The 12,346-nt window shown below is 36.5% G+C and overlaps 1 protein-coding gene across 3 annotated transcripts in view; it reads left to right on the top strand.

Annotated features, from left to right (window-relative positions):
- The first annotated feature begins 4,488 nt into the window (after positions 1–4,488).
- LOC129580402 (homeobox protein unc-4-like) overlaps positions 4,489–12,346 on the top strand; it is a 40,324-nt gene continuing 32,466 nt past the window's right edge. The window contains exon 1 of one of the 3 annotated variants that reach the window (XM_055470778.1): positions 4,489–5,588. In XM_055470778.1, the coding sequence (XP_055326753.1) occupies positions 5,234–5,588 (355 nt within the window). In that variant the 5' untranslated portion in view covers positions 4,489–5,233. The remainder of the gene's footprint in view (positions 5,589–12,346) is intronic. The other 2 variants (XM_055470777.1, XM_055470776.1) reach the window with 2 other exon arrangements.

The following is a 12,346-nucleotide window of genomic DNA, read 5'->3' as shown; positions in this document are numbered from 1 at the left end:
AACAAAAAGTAAAAAAAAAAAAGCCAACATTTTCCAACGAGGAAAAGCAACAATGGCGTCAATATTGATAATGTTGGGCTTAATATAATTTAGAGCCAGAGGAAAAATTTAATAATTTTGTCATATTTTTACGGTCAGACCCATAATTTCGAGTGAATTAGTTTAGCTTATTACTGATTTTGTCGTTCATGTTGACTTTGGCTTTTTTGTCATTCGCTTTGCTTTTTCTTGTATTTTTGCTGTCGACATTTTCGTGACGCTGGATGAGAGGGGAAAAAATGCGATAATAAACGACACATTATAAATATGGAGAGACATTCGGATAGTGCTGGCGATGGAAATAAAATTACCATTTCTGATTTTATGTGGAAAATTGGCTGTATTACATTGGGGCTTAGCATCAAATTGCTAACAGCTCCAAGATATTTTCGTTTGACGTGATTTGTGTTTTTTTTTCGCCCTGTCCACAACTACGCATGCTCTTTGTTTGGCCTCAAAATTTAATGGGCATCAAGATTCATCGTAAAAACCACTTGATATAATGAAATACCCTGGACTTCATACCGAAATAAATATTCCATTTGAAATAATTAACGGCCTGAAATCTACTAATTAACATCGAGAACACATTGAACCAATCCAATCATAAATCATAACAAATTAGCTCATTAATTTAAATTGCTGACTTTTGTTTGTTGATTGGCTCGAAGAAAATTGATAACGAAAACGATTCCAAGAAACAGCGCGACCCAAGCGCACCGAGAAAAATACGACTTTTCGTAGATAAGTTTTGTACAAAGAGAGCAGAAAAATTGGGTTTTTTTTTCTCTCGCAAAATTGCTCTGGACGTTTGATCGGTGCCGACTGTCGCCAACAATTTACTTCGTCGTACATACATAAATGACTTTAATTGCGTGATTGAATCAAACATCACGCTGCAGAAAGAAAAATCAAAGAAAATTATTATGAATGGCGTACTTGAAATCGTCAGACAGGGCCCAAATTAAAACCAAATCAGCGATATTGAATCATGAGGCTTTGGGCACTATTGCGCAAATCGTGAACGAAAACACTCTGGCGGCAATGATTGATGCAAGAATAATGACGACAGTTAAAAAATGTTGAAGTCTTTTCGATCATGGACAATATTAATGACAGTAGAAAGGAAAAAGTTGAAATTTTTTCAGACAGTTTTATATATTAATATTTTTTTGATTCGTCGGTTAAAAAAACGCAATTCCAAAAACAAATTCTCGTTCTTTAAAACTTCTTTAAAATTCGTTGTCATTCCTCTTTTTAAATTTCACTAAATTTTTATTCATTTCATAAATTTTCAACAAAAAAACATTTTTTCTCGAGAATAAAACGCATAGTTCAGTCAAAATCCAGAATAAAAACAAAAGAAATCGTCTCATTGCTTAAATTTGGTCGAAAGATGATTCACGCAATCTTGCAAAAATGCGCATGTACGCAAACATGAATCACTTCGCTATCAGTGCAACAGGAAGTGGTTGAAGCAGCTGATATTCAAGAAAAATCTGATCGCATTAATCCCAATTAGTGCAAACATTAATATGGCAATAAAAACATAACGACTATAGACACACATTTGATCTATAATTCATGAGTTCATGAGGCAGAGCATTAACCATATATACATCTCTCGTCACTGAATAAGCAAAATGGATGCACTGGAAAAAGTCGTTGGTGGCATTTAGGTTATGAATGTGTTAGAAAGCTTGTCATCAACTAACTCTTCGTGTTTTCTAATTAAGAAGAACTATTCTATTTGCGCGAAAATTATAATTTTATCAAAGTAATGCCATGACGCAATACCGCACATAATGTGAAAATGTCGAAAGCAGCCAAAAGCTGTTAAAAGAGAAGAGAGAAAAAAATTAAAAATTTATGTATGAGCTATTCGATGTAATCACTAGAAGATTCTCATCATTATTTCAATAAAATGTGCGCAAGAGCGTATGAAGGCAAATGTCAAAAAGGAAAATAATTTTCGTTTACAGCAGCAGCATAGTTCTTGGTCGCATGGAAATAAGCATCATCATCATTGTGCGTGGAGTGAAGCGACAGCATGAATACTGAAATAATGAAGTCTCTGTGTGGATGGCAAGTGCTATGCAAGGGAACGAGGAGGCTATGTGCCGAATAACAGTGGCAGTTGAATGGTAGTAAACCACCAAATTGGAGATTTTAATCAAAATCCATCAGAAAAACGCATACAACCACTGGGTTGAAATAGTATTCAAGCGCTTAACATATTTGTTTGAGGGATTCACTGAGTTGGATTCAAAGATGGCAAACCATCTTTTTGCCTTATTTTTATCTTGATTGTATGCCGTCTTTGTTTTGCACCGAAAACGAAAAATCTTCAGCAATTTTCACACATCTTATTTGCTCTCCATCCCATTTTCCCCCACGCAAACGAGTGTGCTGTGGAGAAAAAAAACCCACTGTATATAGTGAGCGTTTACATAGTTTGCGCGCGACGTACACGGTTTGGGCCAGCTTGTATTTACCGTAAATATTACAAACAAATTTACTTCCAACTTAAAATCAATTCCAAGCAAATAATATCCGCTCTCTATGTGTGTTTCCATCATCAAATGTGTGGAGTGTGCACATTATGTGTACACATTTTGTGGCGATCAAAAAGCCGATGAGCTTCGCTTCACTAACACATCAAAGTGCCGAAAATATATTCAATACATTGTTTTGGTTTTTTTTTTCTTCTGATTGAAATGAAAGCAAAAATTGTTCGCTGTCGTTGTGTAGAGTGCACAATCTCACACACATACACACATACACCTACAGAAATTATTCACACACATATACTAATACCGAAGAGAATAAAATGCTCCATCAGTTGATCCCACTTCTTCAATTAGACGCAGAGAGAATTCTGGGATGAGAGTGGCATGACAATCAATTTCGTTGATGCTGATATTACTACGTTGCGTGTATGCGACATAGTTTCCACGTCTTTTTTTCCCATTTCGAATCGAAATCACCAAGAACTTGATAGTCCAAAGCGAAATGGCTACAAAAACACACAAGAACCCATACACGGTCGCATAAGTTTGGAGCAATTGTGGCTAGCTGTGTGTATACAGACAGCATACAAAGTGTTTGTGTGTAATTGTAATGTTGGGGTAACACCACGTTACAGCGATAATTTAATGAACATGTATATTTTATTCAGCCAATCGTTTGCCATTTGGGATGGTTATTAAATGAACCAATCAGCACGCAGACGGTAGCCATACCACACAGCTCATATATACCAAGACATATTTTCTGGAGAAGTGTATTTCCCGCTCTTCATCACGCTTAAGCAGCTCACCAGTCTCCGTTTGCTCGAGAATGTATAATGCATAAGCAAACACAAGAATCGAGCCGATACTCACACTCATTCACTCGCGCACGCACACATACATCAGGAGCTCATGCTGAGAAATAAGTTGAATTGAATTTAATTGAATTAGCTCCGCCTACAATTTCTCCAAATGCACACCAATACACATGCATGCACGAACTGCGTTCAGTCGGACAGAGAATAAGTGAAGCTGAATGTATGTGTGTTTCGTGTATTTTTGCTCAAACATCTACATGCAAACCGTACTCCTATAAGAAAACGAACGAAAATCAATTCTTATTCACTTAACCAATACGCACACCATCAAAGACCAAGTAAAAGTCAACAGAGCAGCAGCAAGTGGAAAAAAAAACACAGCAAGCAAATAGAAATTGAACAAGCGAACAGTGGAAAATAATAAACACCCAAAATATGAGCGAATCGCATGAGTGTGTATGTGTGTTCGAATGAAATAGGGAGAGACAAGCAGCTGGTAGTCATTCATACAAGAAATGGGAAAACGACAACTGTATCGAGCTCAAGAAGAGAACGAGAGAAAAAAAGAGCGATACACACAACACCATAAATTCCATTTTTCATATAAGTTATTCGCTCGTGCTGACTCTATCGAGCAGTCGCCGTGCGAGAGTGTGTATGCGTGAGCAAGTGTGTGTCTCTGTGTATGTGTATGTGTGCAGAAGCACCGTGCAAATGTATTGGTGTGTGCAGACAAACTTAAAATAATAAACAATCATGTTAACGAAAAAGAAAAAGAAGGAGAACATCGAGTGGCAGGCACAGAGAATCATTTTGTGCTTGTTATATTTCAATTCTGAAAAGCGAACGCAATATTACGATATATGCGGTTTGAATGTTGTTGTTGCTGCTGCTGATGGTGTTGTTGTTGTGCTGCTTTTGTTGTTTAAAGGAACCACTTTTTTCATGTTATTCTCTCTTTCTCTCCCGCTTCGTGTATGCTTTTGTTGCTTCTCCTTTGCCGTTGAACCACAACCGAAATGAACGGCAGCAGCAACAATAACAACAACGGCGCGAGCGACGGGTTGAAAATTTCAAGTTTTTCGTTGATACCGTGTGTGCATTACCACATTTTTCGATTCAGTTCTTGGTGAATATTCGATGCGTGTAGACACTGTGCTGTACCAGCTGTGTGGCGTTAGAACGTTTTACACGTAATTTCTACGATATCGGTAGTATTCGATCTGAGAGAAAAGGAACATTCATTTTATTTCTCAATTCGATATATTGAGCGCACGATCAATTTGCTCAACTGTATCAATAAAAGCTGAAATTTTGAGCTTAAACAGTGAGACATTCTATTTTAATTACAACGAAATTAATCTTGTGTAAATTTATGCATATTTTTCGCCATAGCAACTAGCGGTTCAATTGTTTAAGAACAGAAAGGAGAAAAACAGACACATATGACAAGTGCAAAAAAAAATGTATCAAACCTCATTCACGTGCTTGAACTTCACATATCAGTTAGTTAAAAAAAGTTGCGAGGATCGGCACAATTGAGAGCCGCTTCACAGTTCAAAAAAGTTAGAAAATGTGGACAGTGTTTTTACCGACGGCATAAACCAAAACCAGCATGCTCATACGTAAAGCTACAATCAACTCAAGGACCTTTAAATATTTGAACTAGATAAAATAAAACATACTTATTCGCAAATCTTGAAACAAAAATGAATTTACGGTTCAAGTAATCAAGTTTAAAAAGTAACAAAAAACACTTGTATCACATTTGGAGGTGTGTGAAACTTCCAAATCAAAACTTTTTTAAGCAACCAAGTTTGTAAGACGAATTCAGGAACATTGTTCAATTTGAACGAAATCAAAAAGATGGTGCTTGAGCATCAAGGTTTACCGAATTTCCAGAATGCTGGTCTGCAGCCAGCGTTGCAATTGTATGCAGCGGCCGCTGCTCATTTGGCACCGCGAAATCGTGGAGCCGTTGCACCATGGGCACCATTTCTGCAGTTTGGAATGCCTGGCGTTTTCGGTAGTCCATTTTTATCACGACCGCGATTTGCACCATCAGTCACAGGATCACCGCCAAATCAGCCGTCGCTAGTCGGTTTGAGCGGTCTGAATGCGATCGGCAATGCAAACGGCTTAAGTTTAGGACAACACAATCTCAGCGGAGCTAATCGCACAGCACAAGGTCCACCCAGTGAATGCTCAAATGACGAAGGTGGTAAGTCATTTTAGTATCGTTTAAAATTCAAAAACCAACCGATTCCCGTCCAGCCAAAGTTAAAGGACAGCCAAACTAACAAAAGAATCAAAAACTATTGCAAACCACAGTCGAATAATAAAAGATATCAATTTTTCTATTTCCATGGTAAAAAACAAATGAAAAAAACGATTCAATTCTGAATTCGATTATTTATCGTTATCGTCGTTGTCGTAAAAAGCGTCGTTTACCTCGATTAGACTCGCTAAATGATTTATTATATTGTTGGCGATCCAGTAAGTGGCCTTTTTAAAATGCCATAATTCAACATTTCCATACCATCTCTCAGTCAGTGTGTTTAGTTCCTTTTTTTTCCACATTTATCGGTGGATAATTGCTTTATTAATCTCTTGATTGACTTCATAACGAGAAAGCTTTTCGTTTTACCAATGAAAAAAAAAAAAAACAGAAAAAATACATACAAACACACAGCTCATAAAACCCAATCAGTCACAATGGCTTTGACATTTTAACATTGTTTGTGCCTTAAAACACATTTCGATTAAATCAATTATTAAACTATTTCGTTCAACATGGTAAATAAATGGCGGGGCAAAATGAAAAGCGAGAGAGAGAGAGAGAATGAACACACAAAACAACCTCTCTACTATATTCGAAAAATTCTCCCAAAGTATTATTATTTTTTCAACAATGACAAATTGACGGTAAACTCGTTGTTCGATGAATGCAGAAAATGGTTTTGTATTTTTTTTTGTTCTCTATCTCTCTTCCTGTTTCACAAGTGAACCGCATAGCGTGATTCATTGAAATTTTGCATGTTTTGCTTACATAGTTATTTAATTTAGCTTCTTTCACTAATCCGATGTTCATAAATACACAAATTCATTCTTCAATTACCCAATGGCATATGTGTAATGTTGTCGCTGTGCCACTCGCTTCATGTGTGTATGTGTCTGTGTGTGTGTTTGTCAACATTTTTTCTTCCAACGATAAAGAATATTCGACTCCTTCAAATATGCCAATTATTATGCCAAGTAGGCATTGCCTACACGGAATTGAAACAACTTTATTTTTTGGTATTGTCATTCATTTTTGTCAATCACCAAAAGCAGTCAATAGAATCTAGGTTCTTTCGGCACATATTCGATATTGAAAAAAAAAAACGGTTCTCTCTCTCTCTAATCGATGATGTGTTCTGTTTTCATTTAAGTGCACGAAAATTATTATCACGAATTTATTACGTGAAGAGAAAAAAAAACGCGAATTTGACAGTTGAAAAGTAAGCAACAAGAGCACCGAAGAAAGAATGTGTGCGCTATTTCAGTTTCGTGTATGCAAAACGAATTGTTAATGGGTTGTGTTATTTACCGTTTTCAATTTCAATCGATTAATTCGCATATGAAATAAATTCGTATTGACAGCATTATCCGCACACAAGAACCTTTCATTGAATCATTGATATTTTTCGTCAATCAAATGCCATATTTATTGCACGCCTCGAGAAAATTGCCAATTTCACCCATTTTCATTGTCAATAAATATGATTGTATATAAAGGGTGCTTTTCGTTCCTACCCGATTATCGATTCATGCAATATGAATACGGTTTTTCATTCCTTTTTTTTTATTCAAACAATTTTTCACAAGTGAACCGTTTAAAGTTTATTCATACGATGGCTTATAATTGGCGACTATTCCAAAATAGGAAACAGATACATTTAAATAACAACAGATAAAAAATGTGTCTTTTAAACGGCAAAAATCGTTATCTTTTCACTGCGATTCTTCGTCATAATTATGATTATAAGCCAAATTGCAAGGTATCGCTAATCAATTTGTCAAGCGCATTGACATTTTCAATGGGGTAATTACATATCGATCGATTTATCTTCGCGGATATATTCTTATATCGATGGCTATTTTTCACAAATTAAGTAGCGCGCGAGAGAAAGAATGAAGAGAGAAAAAAAAATGCGTTGACAAATGTCTCCATGATGAGCGCAGATCTATTCCGCCTCGTAGCGAAAATAATGTGTACAGACTCAATAACAAAGCGAAAAATAATTCACACCTTCATCGTATAGCAAAGTCATTATCATTGACCAACATCATAATTATATCAATGGCGCATCGCGTTGCACACAAATCGTGCAAAACCAGAATCATTCTTAATAAATAAATACGATTATTATACGATAAATACAATATTTTTTTTTTTCGCCGAATAATTCGATAAATATACTTATTGGTTGCGCGCATCGAATGGTAAATTGAGCACGGCCAGCACAAGCACTGAACACATGGAACGTAATGCAATTCATCGATTTATGCTTGGGCAGCACAACAAAACGAACGAACCGAATGAAGTACGATTGCCTTTTGTTAATTTCTGTAATGTTTTTATTCCATTGGCGTGGCAGAGAAATCAAGAGTGTTGTGGTGCGATTACGAGGAAAGCAGAGAATAGTGTTTATTACTTCACTTTAGGTGACTTGCATACGGCTCAGGTTCACACTTTTTTTTTCAATTTAAAGAAGTAAAAAAAAAAGAAAATCAGTTGTGGCAAAGTCGTAGCGGTGCCGAAGTGAGTGAGTGAGTACATACACACAGAAATCGAACGAACGAACGAATGGTTTGAGCGTTCGGGTATTGGTGTGCGTGACTGGTGCGAAACGTGAAATTAAACGATGAACAGCAATAACAATGGCAGGCAGAAAATGCACAAAAGGAAGACGATCGTTAAAAAGCCAACAACAATATTCACGGCATTTACTAAATGCCGCAGAAAAAGTGTACAATTTTATCGTTTATGCCGTGGCAGAAAAGAAAGAGAGACCATCGTCAGTCGTCGCAAACTACACACACACACACACACAATTCGCACTGAAAAATGAACGCTGATACTAAGGATACCATGAGCAATTCCTTTCCCAAAACCGACAGCGCGCACACCGAATGTTGCTCATTTCAGCGTCTTCGTGCAATTGCAAAATGCCTGATATCCATTTTGGGTGATTTTTCTTCATTTTTTTTCTCTACTGTTCATTCCCTTCTCTTTGTCGCGCTCGCTGTCACTAATTTCATTTATCGCACTTGCACACGAAAACGCCAGCTCGTGAATTTACATTGGCTCAATGCAGAAAAGTGCATGGCTATTGAATTACTCAAAAGCTGGTAATTATTGAATGGAATGAATGAATGAATGGGCATAGAGCAGGGAGAGAAAGAGCAACAGAGAGACGGGAAAGAGACGCGCATATAATTCGAGCTCTTGCCGCTGGCACTAAAGTGACACTGAAGTATGAGCTGCTATCAAGAATGTGTTTGTGGTTGCACTATAGGCAATTATCATTATAATAAATTCAGTTCAATTTCTTTCCATGTTCCAGCCATTTGACTTATTTGTACTTCGGCTCTTTTTTTTTCACCTTCTCGCTTGCCGTTCACAAACACACAAACTTGCGAACAAAATAGCAGCAAAAATTCTGAATCGCTGGAAAAGAAATCTTTAATTGTAAGTAGTTCTCAAAGTGAATAAAAATGCTCGAATAAAAGTTAAGCAACGCACTCACACGGGGTACGAACGACAGAAAAAAAAAACAATAAAACACTTTTAGAGTCAAACATGGTTGAACTTAAAGCGCTCAAATTGCCATGCACGAACACCACCATCATATTCAATCTGCAAACCAGCCAACGAACAGAAAAAAAAACCACAGAGGAAGACAGAGAGAGAGAGAGAGTGAAAAAATCGTGTATTACACATTTTAATAAGCACATGAAAATGAATAATAATCGTAAATGATAATAATCAGGTAGAGAGCGAACGCGTTTCGTTCAAACAACATAATTTGTGGGGCTAGAAGAACATTTGTATAGTTTATCCATGCGCATGCTTTTAGCCAAACTATCCGAGTGCGAATCCAACGAAAAACAAAATCGAGACAGCAAATATAACGCTACGGCGTACAGCGAAAAAAAAAATCGTAAATAAATAAATAAAACGTGTTGTGATATCGTCGTCATCATCATCATCATCACCAAGCAGGCCAACAGCAGCCAATCATATTTTAAGCAATGTTCTCCCTGGCTCATTCGCCCATATTCTTGCTATTTAAAATTGCTAACGAGCCATCTTCCGACTCCAACGAAATACTTAGCTCTGATCACCAGATTACCACTCTTAAATTACTCGATCACTGAGAGATACCATTTTAGTTTCTTGCTGGCTAAATTAAAACCGCACTTCGTTTTCTTCTTCTTCTTTTTATTATTGGCAACTTTATTAATTTTCCTACCCGTTGTTAACAAGTTTCAAGGTTAAGATCAAGCTGAAGCGAGAAAAAAAAACACAACAACCGATTTATCTAATGAAATCCGTCATAAAAACACTGATGCCAAGACACTTTGATACCCCCTCACAGCATCTCTTAATTTTGACTTATTTAATTATTACTTGCGACGCGAAGCTCTTGCGGAGATGGATTATAATAATTTTCGCTTGGAAAATAACATCGTTTCCTCACGCAACAAGGAAAAATGGATGCTCATTTGCCACAAGGGAATAGACAATTTTTCGAATAAATGATAGTTTCCTTCTTTCATTTTCTTTATGGCCGAGCAGATGCACTTGCGAGGTGGTGCTTGCCGTGCAAGAGTGGTGTAAACATTCTTGGGCCAAAGATTGTTTGCCACACGCTGCAAAGCAATTTCTATTCTTTTAATTTGAAGCCCAAATTATTGGTTCCGTTGAATTCATTTCGTTTTTGTTTCTTTCATTTTCTTTACTTCGACAACATCACTACTGTTTCACCTGATTCCGTCCGCATTTTAATTTGTTTTCTAAAACAATAGATCATTAACGATCACAACAAAACGGGACAATGGCATTTGTTTTTTTATTTCTTCACTCATTCACAACGGCAAACACCTTCAATCAAATTCATTTTCGGGCACACTGGCCCGCAGCCAATGTAATTGAATAAATAATTGATTTTTTTTTTCGCTTTGGATGCAGGCGAAAAAAGAGAAGGAGTTTCATATAAAGTAGGCTGAGAATGATTGGCGAAAATTTATTTAAATTCGAATTCGAAAGTTCCATTCGAAATAAATGTCGTTTTAATCTCTCGACAAAATCGTGTGCCAAAGGAAATTGAATCGAGTCGACTCGATGATGGCGTTCGGCCCACATAACCTTCGTCACAGCGAATAGAAATATATGTATATATATATATATATATCGGGTACGGAAGAAGACGACAAAATGATGTTCAAATGATTTATTGTTGTTTTCGAACTGCTACAATGTTCATTGTTATTCATGGTTCACACCAGCCACATCGAAATGAAATCATTACGACAGTTTATAATTTTGGACAGAAGCCGTTTGAAGAAATGCCACTCGCACCGTTGTACATGACACAAGAATAATAATGATTGATTAAGGACATTTGCTTGAAAGATTTTCGATGATAAAGATGAAAAAGCATATGGGGCTAGCCGAGTGAAGCTAATGCTATTTTTTTCGGGTGTTTCTACTCCTTTTCCGATTCTTTGATGACCAAATCATTTTTGTTTGTTCGCACCGCCCAAGCCTATTGAATAAATTGTAAGCGGTAACTGTGTTTGGAGCAAGTAAAAAAAGGTGTTTAGTGTTTTTTAATTGATGTCGACCGTTGTTCGGCCCATTTTTAGTTCACACATAAATTTCATCTCATCATGTTCTCTACTTTAAATTACCTTCTCATCTATATTTAGATGGGTTCTCATGTGACGCTTGCGCGCACGCGTTTGCGTTACATCGCATTTCACTCACGTGATTGTAAAAAAAAAAATCAGCAAATCAGTGAAATCGTGTAAAAGCTATCTTTGCATTGTGTTCGCTCGAAACAAAAAAAAAACCGACTTCAATTAACTTACCATTTTTGTAACGAAACATTTTTTTCACGGCCCATTTTTAGTTCGACACTGTTTTCTATTGGGCTTTTATATGTTTGTTTTGATTGATGATCTATTTTAATCGTGTTGAATACCGAAAATGGTCTGACAAAAGAGTTGAGCCTTTGACAAACTTTTCAACCAATTTGTAAGCCGCAAAAAACAAAAGAAGAAGATTGCCGATCTAAATATTTACAAACAATTTGATAAATGAATGTGTGAGTCGTGATTTGGCCATTTTTGTGCCGTTTTCTGACCGGTTTTGCATATTTTCTTTGATTGCCGCCTTTCTCATTATAATTTATTCTGATAACTATGTGAAAACAAGCCAAAAAAAAAAAAATATTAATTCGAAACGCCAGAAATATGCCTAAAATAACTGCATTGTCATTGAAGTGTTTGAAAGAATTGACGCGGATCAATGGCATTAATTTCCATGAATAGTTCAATGATCAACATACTTTGTGCTTTCTATCGCTTTATTCTAGCCAAGAAAGGCGATTGAAATCCATGGATATGTAATAATTTCCGTGATGGATGAGCTTCGCGTCAAAAGTATACTTCTTGTTTGGTTTCCCACCGAGCGAAAACCTTTCTAAATACCATTTTTCTTGCCTTTATCACAAATACACAGCATTTTCAATAAGTTGTTTTTTTCCACCAATTCCTTTCTTGCATTCGCCACTTTTGACCCGTTCTTAATGATGTATCCGTTAAATGTTGTTCAATCCGCGTTGCGTTGCAATTCCAAATTCATGTCATGCACAGACATTTCTCGTGAATAATATGCAAACTCATTGCAAATAACACAACAATTTATAA

The sequence above is a fragment of the Sitodiplosis mosellana genome, unplaced genomic scaffold, assembly GCF_009176505.1.
Source record: "Sitodiplosis mosellana isolate CC-2019 unplaced genomic scaffold, AAFC_SMos_1.0 Smas_scaffold_1, whole genome shotgun sequence".
NCBI lineage: Eukaryota > Metazoa > Arthropoda > Insecta > Diptera > Cecidomyiidae > Sitodiplosis > Sitodiplosis mosellana.
The sequence above is the reverse complement of the archived record's forward strand: the minus strand, read 5'-3'. Positions and strand labels throughout refer to the sequence as shown.